The sequence below is a fragment of the Eurosta solidaginis genome, chromosome 1, assembly GCF_040869045.1.
Source record: "Eurosta solidaginis isolate ZX-2024a chromosome 1, ASM4086904v1, whole genome shotgun sequence".
Lineage (NCBI taxonomy): Eukaryota > Metazoa > Arthropoda > Insecta > Diptera > Tephritidae > Eurosta > Eurosta solidaginis.
The window spans coordinates 11,447,718-11,469,593 of record NC_090319.1 but is presented as its reverse complement, the minus strand read 5'-3'; the positions used below and the strand labels follow the sequence as shown (position 1 = coordinate 11,469,593).

The 21,876-nt window shown below is 35.9% G+C and overlaps 1 protein-coding gene across 13 annotated transcripts in view; it reads right to left on the bottom strand.

Moving 5' to 3' along the window:
• The window catches only part of Sap47 (Synapse-associated protein 47kD), a 153,732-nt gene that overhangs the window by 41,168 nt on the left and 90,688 nt on the right, over positions 1-21,876 (bottom strand). For all 13 annotated transcript variants that reach the window (XR_010952244.1, XR_010952245.1, XM_067780155.1 and 10 more), the window contains one exon: positions 5,748-6,002. Coding sequence is in view for 11 of the 13 variants with exons in the window: in XM_067780155.1 (XP_067636256.1) it covers positions 5,748-6,002 (255 nt within the window). In the remaining 2 variants the exon portion in view is untranslated. The remainder of the gene's footprint in view (positions 1-5,747; positions 6,003-21,876) is intronic.

Sequence of the window (21,876 nt, the reverse complement as noted above, 5' to 3'; positions counted from 1 at the left end):
CACCCCAGAATGCAATCCATGCATTCCCATTCCTGTACTAACACTTTTCGATTGCAGCCTTTGTTCCTTTTTTTGGACTAATGGATACCTTTTTTTTTAGTCAGTAGTTCGGACTAATTAAGCTTTTCGAATTCCTCATGTGGAATAATAAAATTTAAGAGCATTCCGCAAGTGAATAATAATATTGAAAAGTAAAAGAAATGCAAAGGATTGCGGAATGTATCCCTTCAAATATTGTAGTTCAAGCAATGCAATCCATGGAATAAAAAAAGGAATAATTAGTCCGGAATGCAAAAAGGAATAATGACTAAAATTTTTAATTCAATATTTCGGACTTACAAAAAGTATTGCAATCCTCTGGGGCAGCAATTTAAAGGAATAAAGATTCCAAATGGAATGCATTCCTTGACAACTCTGAACAATATTTCATATTCGGAAAAAAATTTACTGAGTGAAAGTCGGAAAATTATATAGCATTTATGTATAGTCTGTAGCTTTATAGTCAAACGCAAAAAAATAATAACTTTGGTCAGTATATGAATGCATGTATAAACAAGTAAGGAAGGCTAAGTTCGGGTGTAACCGAACATTACATACTCAGTTGAGAGCGGTGGAGACAAAATAAGGGAAAATCACCATGTAGTAAAAAGAACCTAGGGTAACCCTGGAATGTGTTTGTATGACATGTGTATCAAATGGAAGGTATTAAAGAGTATTTTAAGAGGGAGTGGGCCATAGTTCTATAGATGGACGCCATTTAGGGATATCGCCATAAAGGTGGACCAGGGGTGACTCTAGAATTTGTTTGTACGATATGGGTATCAAGAGAAAGGTGTTAATAAGTATTTTAAAAGGCCGTGAGCGTTAGTTCTATAGGTGGACGCCTTTTCGAGATATCGCCATAAAAGTGGACCAGGGGTGACTCTAGAATGCGTTTGTACGATATGGGTATCAAATGAAAGGTATTAATGAGTATTTTAAAAGGGCGTGGGCCTAAGTTCTATAGGTGGACGCCTTTTCGAGATATCGCCATAAAAGTGGACCAGGGGTGACTCTGGAATGCGTTTGTACGATATGGGTATCAAATTAAAGGTGTTAATGAGTATTTTAAAAGGGAGTGGTGGTAGTTGTATATGTGAAGGCGTTTTCAAGATATCGACCAAAATGTGGACCAGGCTGCCCCAGAACATCATCTGTCGGTTACCGCTAATTTATTTATATATGTAATACCACGAACGGTATTCCTTCCAAGAATCCAAGGGCTTTTGATCTCGCCCTGCAGAACTTTTTCATTTTATTTTACTTAATATGGTAGGTGCCACACCCATTTTACAAAGTTTTTTTCTAAAGTTATATTTTGCGTATTTGGTATATAATTATGGCATTCTTTTCATTTTTCGTAACTTTCGATATCGAAAAAGTGGGCGTGGTCATAGTCGGATTTCGGCCATTTTTTACACCAATAAAAGTGAGTTCAGATAAGTACGTGAACTGAGTTTAGTAAAGATATATCGATTTTTGCTCAAGTTATCGTGTTAACGGCCGAGCGGAAGGACAGACGGTCGAATGTGTATAAAAACTGGGCGTGGCTTCAACCGATTTCGTCCTTTTTCACAGAAAACAGTTATCGTCCTAGAATCTAAGCCTCTACCAAATTTCACAAGGATTGGTAAATTTTTGTTCGACTTATGGCATTAAAAGTATCCTAAACAAATTAAATGAAAAAGGGCGGAGCCACGCCCATTTTGAAATATTCTTTTATTTTTGTATTTTGTTGCACGATATCATTACTGGAGTTGAATGTTGACATAATTTACTTATATACTGTAAAGATTATAACTTTTCTTTTAAAATTTGACTTAAAAAAATTTTTTTTTTTAAAAGTGGGCGTGGTCGTTCTCCGGTTTTACTAGTTTTTATTAAGCATACATATAGTAATAAGAGTAACGTTCCTGCCAAATCTCATCATGATATCTTCAACGGCTGCCAAATTACAGCTTGCAAAACTTCTAATTACCTTCTTTTAAAAGTGGGCGGTGCCACGCCCATTGTCCAAAATTTTACTAGTTTTTTATTCTGCGTCATAAGTTCAACTCACATACCAAGTTTCATCGCTTAATCCGTATTTGGTAATGAATTATATCACTTTTTCGATTTTTTGAAATTTTCGATATCGAAAAAGTGGGCGTGGTTATAGTTCGATATAGTTCATTTTAAATAGCGATCTGAGATGAGTGCCCAGGAATCTACATACCAAATTTCATCAAGATACCTCAAAATTTGCTCAAGTTATCGTGCTAACGGACAGACGGACGGACGGACATGGCTCAATCAAATTTTTTTTCGATCCTGATGATTTTGATATATGTAAGTCTATATCTATCTCGATTCCTTTATACCTGTACAACCAACCGTTATCCAATCAAAGTTAATATACTCTGTGAGCTCTGCTCAACTGAGTATAAAAACATGTAAAATAGGAGAAGGGACCAAATTTTCTAGTTATTTTCGAAATTATATTTCAAATAGTCTGTGTGTGTGATAATTTGAGTGAAATTTAGAGCATAATTTTGTATCAAGTGATTTATACTTATTCTGCGGTCGCAAATGGAAGTTTGACTGCCGAAAACTGAAGTTAAAATTTTACGTATGTTTGTTTAATGGTGTGTTCCATTTTTTAAGTCAAAAATAAAGCTAAAATTTTAAAACTTCACTTTTATTTTTTCAGTCAAAATTAAAAGCTAAAGTTTGACATTTATTATTTTTGGTCGAAAATAAAAGTTAAAATTATGTTTTTATTTTTCTCGTCAATAATAAAATTATATTTTTTTTTTTGGTTTTAAAAAATATACATATCTCAAAAACAAATGCTATTTTTCAGTTGAGAATACAATGAATGCAAGAATTTTACCTAAGTATGTATGTATGTATATATAATTCCTATTCATAATCTACACACGATTAAAAACCGACCAAGCAGAATCCACACACGACCAAACTTGACATGCAATTCCTTACCAGATACAAGCTTTGCTTCAAAAAACCTTTTTTTCAATTTTCACCCTTCGGTTTAAGTGCTATTATTATGTTGTCTGAATATTACTCTGTTGGGATTTTCTTAAATCTGTATTTTGGACTGTCTGGATTGCGTCTTGTAGGGATTCTAAAGTCGGGATTATGAGTCTCCCCTTGAACTGCGGCCCAATGTTTTGGCAAATCAAAAATTATTTAAGTCAGTCAACATTTTGAGAATTTTTTCAAAATGATTTTGGTATAGTTTTCTGGACGTCTTCATTATCTATGCACGTGTAAGGTTTCTTTCGAAACGAGTTGGCTACCGCTTTCTCAATCATTGTGCCATTTTTAAACGGTTTTATTTAGGTTGACTTGTCAGGCTGCACTGCACGGCTGCACGGCCGGCCGTTGTGAACGAATTTTGTAATTAAAATTTAAGTAACTTCCCGATAAGCTACAAGCTTGAAACTTGGAATATAGTTCAGAACCCGATGACAATGCAATAATACCAAAAAAATCGTCGCTAGGTGGCGCAAGGATAGAGATATTCACAAAAATCTTATTTGTGGTCCGATTTAGCTCATATTTTGAACACATAATTTATACAAGAATAGAAAGCGTGTGAGGCGTAGCATAACCTGATTAAGGTTCAGTTGGTCTTTTATATGACTATCAATAGAAATTTTACGCGTCCAACGCTTTTATTTAATTGTCTGATCAACGCGCTAGATTGATGAGGAGTGTGATTACTAGTACCTAGGACCTACCTAATTATTTTCTAGCTTTTAGTATTATTATTATTTCATGTAAGTATTGTTTTCAATAAAACCGTTTAACTTAAAACATTTTTTAAAATTATTTTATTATGGAATGGTTTCATGATCTTTTTGGAACTATGTCGTAATCATTCTGGGTGTATTTTTAACTACTTTGGCACCAATGATTATGGTACCCTGAAAAATATCGTTTACCTCTTCTTTTGCAAATGTTTAGGAAATAATCCTAAAACTAACCCGAAACAATACCGAATTTATTTAATTCAGGTTATTTTTGAGTTTATTTCGACATCTTTCCGGAATCTTTTTGGGGGTATTTTGTTATCATTACGGGAACATGTTCCATAGAATTGACAGGGACAATTTTGTCAGGGACGAATTTGGTCGCTTTGTCAGAGACAATTCAAGAAATATTTGATAAACTTGTTTTACAAAAAACAAAGTTCATTTTTTCTAAGTCAAATTGCCTTTAAAAAATTTAAATCCATTACAATAAGTGAAAAGAGAAAAATTTATAATCAATCTCATGCAAATACAATAAATATTGATCTGCTATTGCTTTCTACAGAGCTATTTAGATTTGTCGTTATTGTCACCAATTTTGTCATACCGACAATTGTCAGCATCATGGTCCGACAATTACCGATATTGTCGCTCTCGATTTTCAAGTTCTGTCATAGTCGTCTACAGGAACCTCGCCATCGCCAACGCGTAGAGGTTCATAAATCTTTCGAAGAACTTTTCTCTCGAACACTCCCAAAGCCGCTTCATCTGCTGTTGTCATGGTCCATGCTTCTGCCCCATATAGCAGGACGGGTACGATAAGTGACTTGTAGAGCATGATTTTCGTTCGCCGAGAGAGGACTTTACTTTTCAATTGCCTACCTAGTCCAAAGTAGCATTTATTGGCAAGATTGATTCTTCGCTGGATTTCAGTGCTGATGTTGTTGCTAGTGTTGATGCTGGTTTAAGCAGACTGATTCCGCGGTATTTGGATGTGGGGCAGTTTGCGGAATCACTTTTCTTATGAATTGGCTAGACTACACTCTGAAGGCTCTTCCGAGTATATTTTGCAAAGGAGTTGATGCATGTTCTTTGGCCGCCGTGTTTGAAGAGCTCGCCTTGGGATTTTTGGCCGGGGTATTGATAAGCTCACTTCGTCATAGTAGGGCGCCTTGAAAATATCTTCGAATCTTATTGTGGGTAGTTTCATAATTATTAAAAAATAAAACCTGACAAAAATTGGACCCAAACTAAGGTAAAATTCTTGCATAATCTGTCTTCAACAAGGACAACACAAAAAGAGCTGAAAATATAAATGATAACAGTTACAGTTCCTGGTATTCTATGCAATCGAATGACTAAATTTGTATGCACCTATGACTAAATGTAGTTAATATATATTTTTTTTAAATATGTGTTTAAGTATGTATGTAATAGTTAATAAAAAATAAATTAATTGTGCTTTAACGATTAATCTGAAATGAATGCAACTCTCGGCAAACAAACTAAATAAAAAAGTGATTCTTTTCAACGCAATTGAACGAAATTTTAAACAATTTGCAACAAACTATTATAAATATTATAAATCTGTTGAGTTTAAGATTTTTGTTAAAAAATTTATTCGCACTAAACTATTGCAAATTCAACTGAGCTAAAATTTGATGATTAATATATATGTATTATTTTTTTTTTATAAAAATATCAACATCTTGTTATTTTCTTAATTCATAGATATTGCAAAATCTATACACATAAACATCACTAAATGTGTAAAATTTTGCAAAATCAATACGAATTCAACTCTTTTTTTTTTGTTTTTACGTATGAATTAGAAATTTTTATAATTATTATTATTTTTTTTTTGTCGTTTGGTTGCTTTTTTATAAAGTTTTCTTTAGCCCTGCTGAAACCCATAAAATAGCATTGTCCCGTCATTAGCTGCTTGGCCCATACCTGATGTACCTCGATTTGTCTTCATCTTCACCACTCATAGCACCTGTTGGATCACCGCCTTCTGGAATAGTGCCATCGGCGCCGACACCCTCAGCACCTTCGGCACCACCTTTGCGCAGCCCCGGTATAGAGGGCATCGACGGCATGGCTGGCATAGCTGGCATTGATGGCATAGACATGGTAGGCATTGCCGGCATTGATGGAATTGAGGCGCTGGCATTGCCTAACCAGCCTTTGGCACTACCCAACCAACCACTGAAAGAAAAGAAGAGATAAAAGAAATATTACACATTGTATGAAAACGTTAACTAAATGTATTCAAATTTTATTGAATACTTGAAAAAATTATAAAAGTATAATCCTATGCGAATATACATACATTGAAGATTAAAGATATGAAAATAAGGCACAATTGCTTTGAAACGGTGTTTTATTATACCATATTTTATTGTTGGTGCTATTAATATGCAGAGAGGTATATAAAATACCTTCAAATTCATGAGAAGGTGTGCGTGCTTAGCCGAGGCGAAGCGGGCTTGCATCTATGCCGTTTCGCGTCACATCAGGACGCAGGGATGTTCCTGGTCAGGAACAACTCGTTCTTAAACCATCCAGGCTGTATTTAAACGGAGCCTTTCCGATACCGGGCCGCCTCGGAAAGTAAGTTTCTTGGTCGTACGACCATAAGGATAAGGAGGAGGAGCCAGGGAGAACAGAGTAGCAAGCCAGAGACGACTAAAGTGATGTGTCGGACTTGGGGAACAAAACTAGTGCGAAAACGTGCGGAGCAGAGAGTAAGAGATTCAGCTCTCAAAGGCTTAGGAGCCGTGGCCGACTAGAGACCTGGAGAGTGACCACTTGCAATGGGCCTGTGGGTGGCTTGATGTAGGCCGAGAGCATTTCAAAAGTTTTTTAGCGAGGAACCCTTGGTACTACAACTGGTACGAGGAGAAAGAAGCTTTTGGTGGCAGAGTGAATAGGCAACGTTCGGAGGAAGGCAACAAGCCTGCTTTCGAAAGGTTGAAAGGACCCAGTTGTAGGGATGTGACGCAGGCCAGCCGTATTGACGAGACAAGTGAGTCTAAAGCTTTAGGACAGATAACTACAAAATCGACGTACCAACTACCTTGAAAGCATTTACCTCGAAAGCTGCAAGTAGGAGAAAGGATGCAGAAGAGGCTGATAGGCCAAAGGGAAGTAACACAAGGACTCCGGTCTTTCGCGAAAGGTAAATAGGAGGTTGAACTAAGAATCCATCCGGCTGTTACGTGTCGGGACATGCAGAAAAAGTCGTTGCCTGTAAGATATGTTGCATACGCAGCTTGGGACAATGTCTTTTGACACATATAATAAAGATAATAATTCTAACACGCTAGAAGCGGTTGACGTTGGAGGCGCCTCAAGTCTTAAAACCAGGGGGCAGTAGAAGGACGCAGATGCGAACAACACCCCAATGGGTAGTCCTTTAAATAAAATAAACGATTTTTTTAAATTGAGCCCAAAATTTTTGTGCGATATTTTTTTGATAACTATTTGACGGGGTGAGAATATGTCGAAAAATCGTTTATGTCAATGTCTGTTCTCTTGGGCACTATAACTTTTGAACCACAACATGGCTTGCCATGCAATTTTGTATAGTGATTCACGGCGTTCCTGGAAGAAACATAGGCATATTTTTCGTACCCTAGCGTGATTAGGGTCTCGAGATAGAGGCCAAAACGTGGACCCGGATACATCTAGAATGTGTTTATACAATATGGATATCAATTGAAAGCTGTTAATGAGAGCTTTAAAGTAAAGTAATTTGTATTGTGATATTCGGTTTAGTTTTCAGAGAGAGAAGGAAAAAAGATTCCTAAATTTTTTGAGGAAAGACCAAATTTAGGGCAGAACAACGTCCGCCGGGTCCGCTAGTATAACAATAAATCTACACACACTATTTTTGCTGAGGAAACGTTGCATAGTATCAAATATTGAATTTCAAAATAATAGAAGGAATAATTAAAGCTGCAGACATTGGTGCGTTATCGGTAACCGTATCGGTAACCTTATAACAGCTGATTCGACCAACCTTATGGGAATCAATATAATAGATTATTGGTGCCATATCGTAACGCTAAGGTCGTAACCGTAGTCAACCAATTGGTTTTTGGTTTTTCGCCATATCCATAACCTAAAAATGTTTGAGTTGGTGAATTTTATAACTTTTTGTAGATTTTATTCATTGTTTTGGATACGTTATGACTAGGAGACTTATTTCTTTTGGAATATGTTTTTAATTTTTTGCGGTTTCTTCATTTTTATGAAATTTTCACGATTTTTAGGTTAAGGCACCATTAATCGATAACAATGTATCATATAGGGTTACGTTAGGGATACGGCTACAGCGATACGACAAACGGCACCAATGACTCCGCTTTAATGGTCGCGTAATGGTGAAACGGTTTTACGTTACGTTACGCCCCGCTCGACAAAAAAACTGCGCATTCACATGCACAACTCATACAAACATGTATATGCACATTTATGGTACACAATCGTTTAAGCTTTTGCGGTATATATCTATGTGCGTGTATGCATCAACACATCAGATACTTAATACAATTATTTTAAACGCCCACCAAATGACCTTCAATCATGGTTTATTGAATTTAAAATCGCAAATTGATGTTTAACCAAATTATTTATTGTATCTTTATCTTTTAATACAATCGAAGCGTACGCATGCGGGTGTGTGAGGCGTTGCACGTCAAAATTTAAATATATAATGTAGAATAGCATTTGTGTGCATTGCTTGATAAGTAATTGATATTCAGTTATTATTACGCATTGTTTTAAAATTAATTATGTAAAACTCATTTAAATTTGAGAGAAAATATATATACCTACTAGCAGCTGGTTGGTGAACCTAAGGGTATTTCCATAAGTCGGATTTCCCCATTATCTCTTCCTGAAGATCCCCATCATCCTATACTTGAGATAGCATGTGACATTTTTCAGCCTAAGATGCCTCCTAAAGCTAGAAGAATAACTCGTCTTCGCTCAAGATGCTTTCATAAGACCAATTTCACTTTGCTGAATGAATTGATTGCTTTTCATGACTGGTGTGAGCTTTATGCGTCCAATGACATCGATTCTGCACTACAGATCGCTCAACAGCTTCTTTACACACTGTGCTTCTGTTCACTATGATAGTGTTGAAACTAATAAGCCACCTTGGTTCTCAGGGAATCTTGTGAGACTAAAACACATTAAATGTAGACTTTATAAGCGTTTTAAGAGATCTGGGGCATCTGAAGCTTATTCAAAATATTTAGTTCCTCGTTAAAACTTTCACTTCCATAATCAACAAAGCTATAAAAGCTACTTAACTCGTTGTAAAATTAACTTTTTCCGTAATCCTAAACAGTTTTATGGATTTTTTAATTCGAAAAGAAAAACTTTGGGATTTCCATCTCCCTTCTCCTACGGTGGTAGATCTTCCAGCTCTGATCATGATGCTGTGGAACTATTCGCTGAATTCTTTAGGTCAACCTATTCGTCTAATAGTATCAATTCAAGTCATTATCCATATTACATAAATAGTTAAAATTGTATTCTAAATCCTGTAATTGACTACAACACAGTATTTCAAAGTTTTTCAGCAGTTAAACCAACAAATTCTCCGGGGCGAGATGGTGTACCCGGTTGTGTACTCAAGCATTGCGCATTGAGTTTATCGGAACCGATTTTGAAATTATTTCAGTTATCTATGAATTCTGCGATATTTCCTTCAATTTGAAACAGCCATTTATTATTCCCATGCACAAGAAAGGAAGTAGGTCTAATATTGAAAACTATAGCCAAGCTCTTAGCTATCCCTAAAACATTCGAGCAAATAGTTACATGCCAGCTTCAACATACGTGCAAATCTTTATTATCTTCCTATCAATATGGCTTTGTGCGCCGAAGTTCAACCACCACAAACTTACTGGAGTTTACTTCCATAGTAAGGGACGGCTTCCTGTCTAAACAACAAACAGATGTCATATACACCGATTTTAGTAAAGCTTTCGACTCAGTCAACCATAAGCTATTGATTCACAAGCTTGACCCAGTAGGGTTTCCGAAGCAATTATTATTATGGCTCAAAAGCTACCTTACAAACAGGACTCAAAACGTTTTTTATAAAAATATTGCCTCTAAGACAATTAATGTAACCACTGGAGTACCTCAGGGTAGCCATCTGGGCCCATTGCTTTTTACACTTTTCATAAATGACTTACCACTAATACTTAAACATTCCCCGGCTCTTATGTGTGCGAATGATGTAAAACTTTGCCATACATACTTGCCCTCAGACTTGGTTAGTCGGAACCTCCTTCAGGTTGACTTGGATTCATTTCGGAGCTGGTGCACAGCGAACCTACTCGTTTCAAACTGTTTCAAATGTAAGCTTGTGACTTTTCACCGAGTGAAGCCATATTTGACTCTATATACTCTAAATGCAACACCTCTGGAGCGATTATCTGCAGTTAGTGATTTAGGTGTACTTTTTGACCCAAAACTATGTTTTAATACGCATATTTTATCCATTGTAAATAAAGCAACAGGTATACTTGGCTTTGTTAAACGTTGGGCCAAAGAGTTTAAAGATCCTTATCTCACGAAGATCCTATACACTTCCTTGGTCCGACCAGTACTTGAATACTGCTCGTGTGTCTGGTGTCCTGGACACAAAAATCATATAACGCGGATTGAGTCTGTTCAGAAACAATTTTTAATATTTGCACTTCGCGGTCTTAATTGGGATTCTAGCATTCATCTTCCATTTTACAGAAGTAATCAATCTGCCTAGTCCAGAAAACCGTAGAATACTACTTCGAGTGTTGTTCATACATAAGTTGGTCATCGGCGAGATTTATTCTTCTGAATTGCTAGCTCGGCTTAATTTCGCTGTTCCCGCTAGGACGTCGAGACATTACGTGCCTTTTCTTTTACCGCTATGTCGCCTAAACTTTGCAAAAATTGACCCTCTGCGGATTTGGTGCGTGCACTACAATGACCTGTATAAATGTATAAGTATCGAATATTCGCTTCCTGCGTTAAATAGCCTAATACTTTCTAATTTGATTTGATATTTTACAGTTTGATATTCTCTCTGACACAGGTTTACTTTTATTTAATGTTAATCTTATAATTTATAAGTTGGAACACTTTTTGTACAAACATTATACTTTTCCAGTCGACCGTTTTCATTTTGTGTCGACTTTAAATAAAATAAATAAATAAATAAAAATGGTGGCACAAGAGGATGCGCCACAAAATTGCGTAAAAGCTAACACAGTTTCTGCAGTAAAGATTTTCAATTTAAAAGCCAATAGAACTTGTGATAAACAAGTGAAGAGAAAACTAAGGGGATGAAGACAATATACATAAATACGGGCAACAAAGTAACTAAATTAAATTTTCATTTAATGTCACAATCAACCTTCGAGCGGTTTAGCGCAAAAAATTTACTGCGTAATGGCAACAAAGAAGCGGAAACTCATATATTTTGTTGTACATATGATATGTATAATAGGGTGTTCCATCCCAGAAGCAAAGTTGTCATGTTTATAAGGCATTATAGAAAAGCTTTCAAATAGCAGCAATCCGATTTGTGCAGCGCTTTAGCGAGACCTCTAACTGCGTTTCATTTTGAGAAGCATACTGGCAGGGTATTAAGCAGAAGGCAATGCGTATGTTTGCCTGTACCCATCACAGAGCGTTGCTAACTTGATCGGATCCGGCAAATTCTATATCCCTACTTGACTTATGAAAGCCATAAGGAAATTCGTATAGAACCCGAATAATCCCACATCGCTATCTCCCCAATTTAGTCAACTTTTTGTCGTGCCACATTGGTACAACCTTGATATGGATACTGTTGTACCTTGATTTATTTGTCCAGCCTGAATTTTTTTGCACACAATATATATTGCGGCGGCCGCCATGTATGGTTGTAACGTGCTTCGCCTATCACATCAGTGTGGACTCTCGGCAGTGATTTGGCAACCACTCCGAGTGTATTTCTGCCTTGAAAAGCTTCTAAGTGAAATCTCATGTCGTTCGTAGTCGGTATAAAACATTTAGGTCCCGTCCCGCCAATTTGTAGGAACAATTAAAAGGAGCACGACGCAAATTGGAAGAGAGGCTCTGCCTAAGAACTCTTGGGAGGTTATCGTGCCTTACATTTATTTTTTAATATATGTCTCGCTTTAGACTAATCTTTCCAGGAATTTTTATTTATATGCCACGTGAAAGAAAATCATCTTACCTTAATGTCAACGTTGCCGAATCAACTGAAACGTCACAATTTGTAGAACTGCCGTCAGATGAGTTTGGTAGGATATGTTAAATGGTTAAGAACATTTTCGCGGTATGCATGCCTGCAGTAACAGGGTACTCCCTAAAATCCACAGGCCCGACGGTACGAGCAGTCGATAAAAATTGTTTTCGAGGCAGTTCGTCTAATGCTGACATGTGCTAGTACCGGCAATCGACAAAACATTAAGGCTTGAGTCACATTAGAGCACAATTTGAGAACTAGTATGTCTGTAAAATTTCCACTCCATACGACTTCGAGGAGTGTGTTTGCAGATAAAACAACAAAAACGTAGGTAGGGACACTATTTTCATTAATAAAGTCATCAATCGCTCTAGCGCCGAGTCTTCCTATATGGGCTAATAACTAAACCTCGAGAATAGCATGCTCAAGCTGCTTGATCATCGCAAGGAAGGCGGATACAAACCATTATACCCTATAATTAATTCAAAAATGAAAACGGAAGGAAATGAAATATGTTAACCAAAATTTACTGCATTCAAATGAATCGGAGTTTACTAGTCTAGCTCGTTATTTGTAATATGCAACTTGGAAGACTGCATATTAGAGCTTAAATGAATACACCTAATGATGTACGTAAGCCAAAAGAGAAGGAGAAATTTTGAGGGAACATGAATTCGAAACCGATTTCGTAAGTGTTTCAGGATAACCTTCTGAACAAATTTGGTATAGAATTTTTGGCCGAATGAAAATTCTCTGGTAAGTGTAGCGGTAAATTGTAACGGCACTTTTAGGGTGAACTCTTGGGCATATCCCAATTCGACGTCGAATTCTAAAGCGAATCTTAAGACTAACTTTTCCTTGCACTGTCTCTCGATTTTCATGAATTCTCTGACTAGTTTTACCCTTACGAATATTCGCTGGCGGATTTCAAATCAAGTGAATGCCGACGTATTTCAAGGCCAATTTTGGACCAACTAGAATTTGCTAGTTTGTTATTAGGAAAATTTTCAGAAGTATTTTATGTTTTTTTTTTTTAATTGTATCTTAAATTTTGTTATTTTCTAATGGATGCTAGATCCATATTCGTTATGCATTCACCATTTTTTGTTGAGCATGAAAACAAAAGTTTGAAGTGACCTAAATTAAAAGCGTCTGCCTTTTTTTGATTGCATGCACTATTTGCGAGGTGCACATGTACTAATTATTCACATCTATATAGACTTTTATTACAAGTATTGTGTTGCTGCGAGCTGGAAGTGATATAAAAAAAGGTACTTTTCGTTGTTTAAAATTCGTGCAGGAAGAAGTTTCACTGGTGTGAGTGTAGTGAATGCAATGCACAGAAAATGCCAATGTTTATCTCTTGTCTAGTCTAAAACTTTGACAAGAGTTTTGTTGGAGGAGTGGTTTAAAGGCGTTTTTTTCACAGAAGTTTAATACAAGGACTTTCCCCTTTCCTTTCTCTCACGTTTCATTGATCGACTTTTTTGCTTCCAAGGGAAAAAGCTTTTAATCGAAGTAACACGAAACGAGCTCTGCGTACAAGAAGGTATAAAACCGTTGAGCTAAGCCCACCCTCAAGGTATACGCGTACTTTAAGATTATGCTTAAAATAAAACTGTGATAGAAGTTTAATATAGGGCACAGTCCTAATTAGGTCTCTTTTGTTTTGCACTGTCGTGGGGTCACTTGCTAATGCTGATGCTTCTCTCAAAGAGAGGCGCATAAGCTGACCGGTACAGCGGACTCCTTGCTACCAATGGGCTCTTATAAACAGTGTTTTGAAATTACGCTGGACACTTGCAGTCATGACAGGCGAGCTTAGCTGATATGACTTCATATTCAATCAGGTGTCGAGGTCCATGTAGCAAGTTGTTGATGTCATTCGCTCAGTTCAGCTGAAGAGTGATATGTTGGAAGGGTACTTCGTGATGCGAATCTATGTGAAACGGCTGAACATTTTCGACAGCCCAGCGGAGCTGTTTCAAATCGACTGCTGAGTAGAATATCACCCGATCTCGGTTGCCGTTTCAAAAACATTCTATCTCAGAAAAACGCTTAAATAACTCCCTATTTCAGAACTTGTATCAAAAACGGCCTATCTCCGAATTCGGTTGAAGAACGCCCTATCTCAAATGTGGTTTTTTATAAACTACCCAGCTGAAGTCAAGATTTTATATTTGAGCTCAAAAATGGCGTTTTTGAAAGAAATTCTGAAACAAGGCGTTATTTAAACGTTTTCTGAGATAAGGCGGTTTCGAACTGGCAGCCCAGATAGGGCCAACTCCACTCAGCAGTCGATGAGTTGGTATCATAATGTTTATTTGTCCAACGTTTATAAGGACAAGGCGCAATTATCGCGATCGGTTCTCTTTATATGGTCGATAGGCAGTCATTTGGTTAATATTTTGGTGTCAGCGTCACCATCTTAATATATAAAAAACACGTGTCACAACATTTTTGGGCGCGATAGACTCCTAAACTACTGAACAGATTTTGAATTTGATTTGCAGCCCGTGTGTTATTTGATCTAACTTGAGATATAGGATAGGTTATATCTCAGTTTATAGTCGCAATATTATTTTATTGAAATTTTTTTTATTTGTTTATACGTAATAATACAATGTTACATATACGCAGTGGCACTCATATTTTCAGGTGGTGCGGATATACTTCCGTGTAATTGCTTGGTGTTTAATTAAACAACCTGCTTATCAATAAAAAAATTATAGCGAATGATATCAAGTATAGCACATCACCAGGCCCGCCGAGAGGGTGGCGGGGGGAGGGGGTTTCTGAGGAGGCCCGCGATTTAGAGGTACTATGACATTTTTTTTTTAATTCAGGAGAGTCTTTAGTTGTGTAGAGGGTAATTTTCATACCCCTGGGTGACTAGGGTCTCGAGATATAGGCCAAAACGTGGGCCAGTGAATGCCTAGACAGTGTTTATACAATATGGATATCAAATGAAAGCTGTTGATGAGTGCTTTAGTACAGAGTAATATATTATCCAGAGACGGACTGCGACTGGGATTAGGACAAGGACTGGGACTGAGGCTCGGAGTGGGACTGGGACTGGGACTGGAATAAAATACATACCACCCTCTGGGACAGGCAATAAGGGATGCAGAAGAATGAGAAGAAATTGAGAGAAGAGAAAAGAGAGAAGGAGATTGGGAAAGAGATAGAAAGAGACGAAGATAGATGAAGCGAAAAGGACGGAGGGAGGAGTGAATAAAAGGGTTAGGAAAAAGTGAAGAGGGGGGGGGGGGCAGAGTCAGACGGAAAAAGCTTATTAAAATGTATGTAGATAGGCCAAATTTAGGGCAGGACAACGTCTGCTGGGTCTTCTAGTTAGACAATAAAATATCACAATGGACCGGAAAATAATCCAATTGGACTGTGCATTAGCTAGGGCAGCTGCCTTCCAACCGTACCTGACATAGCTTTCAAATCACGAACGGGATCGATTCTTTCTTTGATGATAGAAATAACTTGATCTTGGGTTGCCACCTAACCTTATTATATTTACGTCGTATTACAATAAAAATATAAAGAGTTGCCACCTAACCTTTATTTTATTTCTTTATAGATGCGCTACCTTTCCAAAGGTGCGCTACCCTGAAATTCATTTAAAATTTTGTGCATTGGCAAAATTCCATATTGTAACTCTATATCTGAAGGATTAGAAGGTCCTTTCCTGGGTGCCACTTATGTGAAAAATACAAATAAATTGAAAGAGTTATATCAATATGCGTATCAAACGAAAGTTATTTTATGACATATCTTAAAGAAGGTACTTGTTTGAGTAAGACGGCAGCCTGAACTTATTGCATCCCATTACCAAGTAAATACGGCCTGTGCGTCGATGTCTAGGTCCCTTCTATAGTTCCTAGATGAATTTTTCTAGAGCTTCAAACTTTGCGTCATCTACCGGAACTTTTTTTTGTGGCTTAGTTCTCGGGAATTATTCCTATCCTTCAGCATCTGCAGCACTTTGTACATGCCCTGTGTGCCTAACTTTTTTGCTTACAAGTTTACCTCTTACAGCAGCTTTACATCTTAGTTTTTTAAATGAAATTGTATACTACTCTTATTAAAACTGTGTATTAAACCCAGAAATGTATAACGATTGGAAAAAAAGTTGCTTGGAAGGAATGTCAAATGATCAGCTCCACAGTAGCGCAAACGTTTTAGCCTTGTCACTCAAAAGAGCCTTGTCGTTTGTCAAGTTATTTAGCCCTTACATACATACATACACAAATGCTGACTGGCTATACATTCCAAGTAAGGATATTATCAACTGATGTTTCCCTTTTTGCAAGCTCACTTCATTCGCTATTGCTGTCATATAGAAAATGCATTGTCAGCTACTTAGAATGTGGACCAATAAGCCAACAACATATATATAACAGGATGTCGTATATATGTAAATATTGTCACAAAGCTAACGACATATTTGTATTATTTGAAACTGTTTCTATATAAAATGAAAGCAATAGGAAAAAAGGTTTCAAATTGCTGACAGCTGCAATTTGATGTTTTTATGTTAAAAAAGAAAAACTGCTGATATAAAATATAAAAAGGGAGAAAAGTGTAAACTCTAAAAGACACTCGATTAGCAGCGAATGCCAAAGTAATGAAAATAAGTTTGGATAAATTGTAAAACTCAATTCGAAATATTGCGAAGTTATGAAGTTTGACAAAAAAAACTTGATTCATCGATAGCAGGGATTTCATCAATACTGTACAAACACTGGGAACAGAGCTGGGCATTATTCGAATACATTTTTATTTATATAATTATTCGAATGAAAATGTATCTTAAAGAAAATTATTCAAAGTTAACATATTCTTGAAATTATCCCTGAATAAGTTTTTGTTAGATAATTAATTTAGAATAGAGCTTACGATTTCTTCTCGAACACAAGCGATATTTTCGAGACCCGAGAAATCGAGAACTGGACTTTTCGCGAGACTCTCGTGTTTCGAAGTACTCGTAAATTTCGCGAGCTTCTCGAAATTCTTACTTAATCGCTGTATGGACAGTATTTATACACTTGATTTTTTTACTTCTGACTTTTTTGTTGATTATATTGCTTCAATGACATTTAACTCAAAAAATATTTATTACACATATAATTTTGTTCGCTATATTTTATTTTTCAACGAGACATCAAGAATACGGCTTCTCGCGAATTACTCGTAAGGCTCGCGAGATTTTCGAATCTCGAATTTCTTGTAATACTCGCGATTTTCTCGACTTTCAATTCAGTCGCTGTATTGGCAATATTCTATACATATCGGGGTTTTACACTTGTGGTTTTGCGGACATTTTGGCTTGTGCTCCAGAAGAAATCGTAAGCTCTACATAAAACAGCCAATGAATCAATTAAGTTGAATGTCGAGAAGCTCACGAGCCTTACGGAGTAATTCGAGATTCGAGAATATCGCGAGCCTTACGAGTAATTCGGAGAATCGAGGATCTCGCGAGCCTTACGAGTACTTCGAGATTCGAGAATCTCGCGAGAAGGCGAGACCCGCGAGAAATCTCTTCTTGAACATGTTCGAGAAATCGTAAGCTCTAATTTAGAATAATTTTCCGATTGAAGTTTTTTTTTTCAAAAACTTAAACTACCACTTTAAATATGAAACAAATTATTGTGTATGTTAGAGGAAAATATATGTTTCTTTTCGTATTTATTTTTTTATGCGAAAAACAAACAAAATAATTTATTCTTTAAATAAACCAAATTATCTGTACTCGTAAATAAATAACAATAATTTATTTAATAATTTGGGAAAAATTTAAACAACAATTCGTTAATCGAATAAATTTTGCCCCACTCTGGTTTGGGAGCAGCAGTCAGTAAGCAATTGAAAACTTTGCAGCTTTCAACTTGAATTTTGTATTTTTTACTTGTTTGATGCCATTGACAATATTGCGCTGAATATGAGTTAAAAATGTCTGTATATACATTAGACTGGGTCGATTTATTAACCGATATCGCGCATCGATTTTTCGATAGGATTTGGGCTCAGGAAAAAAAGTTCCACTACGCATACCCAAAAAGATAATTTTCGAGCCTGCGAAATTTAATTTTTTTTTTACTTTTTTTCGACTTTGATTTTTAAGGTTTTTTTCATGACCTACTAAAAAAATTTTCATTTGATTGTAAAGTTTTCATGTATACTCTGTCCGACCCAAACTGTTATCGACAACGTTTTTAGCGGACATTTTTGGGTCGGACAGGGTATACATGAAAACTTTACAATCAAATGAAAATTTTTTTAGTAGGTCATGAAAAAAACCTTAAAAATCAAAGTCGAAAAAAAGTCAAAAAAATTAAATTTCGCAGGCTCGAAAATTATTTTTTTGGGTATGCGTAGTGGAAATTTTTTTCCTGGGCCCAAATCCTATAGAAAAATCGATGGTGCGATATCGGATAACTTTCGTCCATACAAATCGACCCACCCTAATATACATACATCTGCGACTATTTTATGTATTCTTTTTTTCTTGTTTTATTTTTGTTGATTTAAAAAGAGTTTATAAGGAAAACTAAGTTCAACATTTTCGAGAATTTGTTCGAAAAAATTTGGAAAGTTTTAAAACTCTTCTCATGTTTTATTTTCGTTACTTTAAGAAAACTGTAATGAATAGTATAACGAAAAACGTGAAACCCAAGAAAGATGAAGAGGTAAAGGGCAAAGGTAATGTACGGATATGGGAGAAGCGCGTGGTCAGTGGCGAAGATATGGGCAGGCACAGGGAAAGTCTGCGACAGAATTAGAGAGACAGAAGGGGTAGGAATGGTAACAGGGATAGGTAGAGAGGACAGAACAGAGGAAGAAGTGTAGAAGGATAGGGAAGCAGAGAAAGAGATAAAGTGCAATTGAGAGGTATTAGAATAAAGTAGGAAAAATAAGGAACGAGAAGTGGCAGAAAACAACAGCAGCCCGCCGGGTAGTTGTTAGTATAAGAACAAGTAAAGAAAGTAATCTAACACAGTGCCTTGTATCTCTTCGATCTTGCCTCCCCTCCCTCCTTTCCTGTTTTCTATCCCATATCTCGCTACTTCTCTTTAACTGTCCACTTTTTCCACTTCTGCTCCTCCTGCCTTTAACTTTACCTCCCTCTTTCCCGCCCCCTTTTTCTTTCTTGAATTATTATTTTGCTTAGCTCTTCCTTTCGCTTTCCGGCCTTTTGCCTCCGCTCTCTTCCTTTCTCCTTTTACCCTTCTAATGCCTTCAAATTTACCTCACTCTTCATAATAATTTTTCACCTCCCACCCTTTCGTTTGGTACAACCGGCCTTTCTATCCCACATTGACTTGTTTTTTCGTATCTTAACTAAAATTGAAGACGATGATACCGCATACATTTGTTTTGATAAGACGACATTAAAAGCCAACATGCCGTTGCTAATTTCATTATATAAGCAATAAAAGCTTTGCTATGTGACCTGTTCGCAATTACCTTGAAAAAAGAAAACACATAAAAAGGAATGCTAAGCTTATTCATATACGCCTTTAGCTTTGTTTGAGTACATTTTAAATCTGTTTACCTTTTATATATCGCCTATTTACTACATTCGCCTTTGTGGTAACAACCAAGCTCATTCAGTACTATCGCGTTTATGTGTTTAAAAGAGCGTTAACTTTTGTGCTACTTGATTCTATTTACATATGTGTGAATGGTGAGGTTTTGAAGCTCAAGCTATGAGACGTTCGCTTAAAAAGGTTACAAACTGATAAATTTGTCATATGGGGACTCGACTCATTAAACCTTATAAATGCATTATAACGTGTGTAAACGTATACATTTATTTAGTACGTAAATGAACTGTCAAATTTCGTATGAAAAATCATTTACACAATTTGTATAAATTTGCGCACATCAGCAAGTCATTTACAATATCTTTAAAACTGTTTTAGTTTTAATTTTTCACTTGATCTTGGCATTTTTTAATTTGTATAATATTAATTTATTTATATAATAATCATAATTTAAGTTATATAATACTCACAATTTTTTTTGATAATAATACAGCTGATCGACAATTGAGTATATCAAGAACATTACTAGGTGCGTTCATATAATACTGTGGGTAAACGGATATAATTTTACACCTTATAAATTTATATGCTTTAATGAGTCCCCCTAATATCTTTATGGTAGGTAATAATATATTGGCGTTTCTTTTTTCTCAAGCTTCAAAATTTTTTCTGCTGGCTTTGAAAAAAATTTCGGTTGAAAAGCAAAAACTCCCTTACTTTAATGGTGACATGATCTTATTACATTTTAATAAGTATGGAAAAAATAAATCAACAAATATATAAAAATGCATTGAAAACTCAATAGGGTAACAAAATGTCAAGGGGCAAAAAGTCAATTGACGTTATGACCACTTCAAATTACCATAACATCAATTGCAAAAAAGAGCTTTGTATCAATGGTATTTCATTTCCCAAGTGGATTTCTAACAATAAATAGGAAAAACTTCAAATTTAAAAAAATGGGCGTGGCACCGCCCCTTTTATGACTAAGCAATTTTTTTGTGTTTCGGGAGCCATAACTCGAAGAAAAATTAACATATCGTAATGAAATTGTGTACGCATATTTTCCTTATAGCAGAAAATATTTCTAGTAAAAATGGACGGGATCGGTTAAAGACCACGGCAACTTAGATATAAAACAAATTTAAAAGGGTCGTAGACTAGAATAATAAGCTATTACTTAGCAAAAAATAGTTTTGTATCAATGATATTTCACTTAACAAGATTTATTGTAAGACGAAATGGGGAGAAATTTTTTTTTAAACGGGCGGTGCCACGTGTTAGGTAGAAAATAAATTTTTCTGACATGAAATGAATCGCCTATTTTCAAAACCGGCCATCTCCACTCAAATCGTTTGTGAGAAAAATGCAAAAAACTGCTCTTAAGAGACCAATAGCTAAAACGATTTGTGTTTATTATTTTTTTGTTTGGGATGATAATATAAATACATGTTACTAAAACAAAACAATCGGTTCCGTATATTACACCTAAAAATTATTAAAATAAATTGGAGATGGAGGGTTTTGAAACCAAGCTATGGAGTTAGCCGGAAACATACTTTCATATATTAACTAATAATACAAGGAAAGTGTATACACTTTTAAATTTTATTTCAAAACTTAACAAAAAATAAATCTTTCATTACATTGTTACATTATAAACAAAATAAAATACGAAAAAGAACTCAATTCAAAACACAGAATATTCGTTCTGTGAAGATTTAAATATGCATTTGCCTAGTAAATTGGACAACATTTTCTCTTTCTTCAATTTGCTCACATACAAAGTCATCTATTGGAGATTCACCTGTAGATTGTTCAACAGTAGCATAGAATTTCAAATTTTCCAACTCTCGCCAGTTCTCTCCATAGTGCGCTTGCAAAAGCGCCGCAACGTCCTTGATCTTCTTAGTATTTGGAGCCATCCCAGTTGCTAAAATTCCAGGAACTAAACTATTGAGTGTTTTTCCTTTTTTGACTATTGACTTGTCACTACCTAAATCGCTACGGTATGCCTTCTCACCCCGAATAGCGAAATTACGTTTTGTGGGTTTCTTTAAAATAAACGTTTTTGAAGGGTTGAATTTAAAGTGCCACTGTCCTGGCGGCTTAATTACTTCTAGTGTGGCACTTTTCCAATCATTTATTTCTAAATCATTTACTTTCCAAACGGATCCATGATCTTTAAGAATATTTATTATTTTATTTCTTCGGGTTTTATTATAATTTCCACCTTTTCTAATTTTTTCTCTATTTGAGC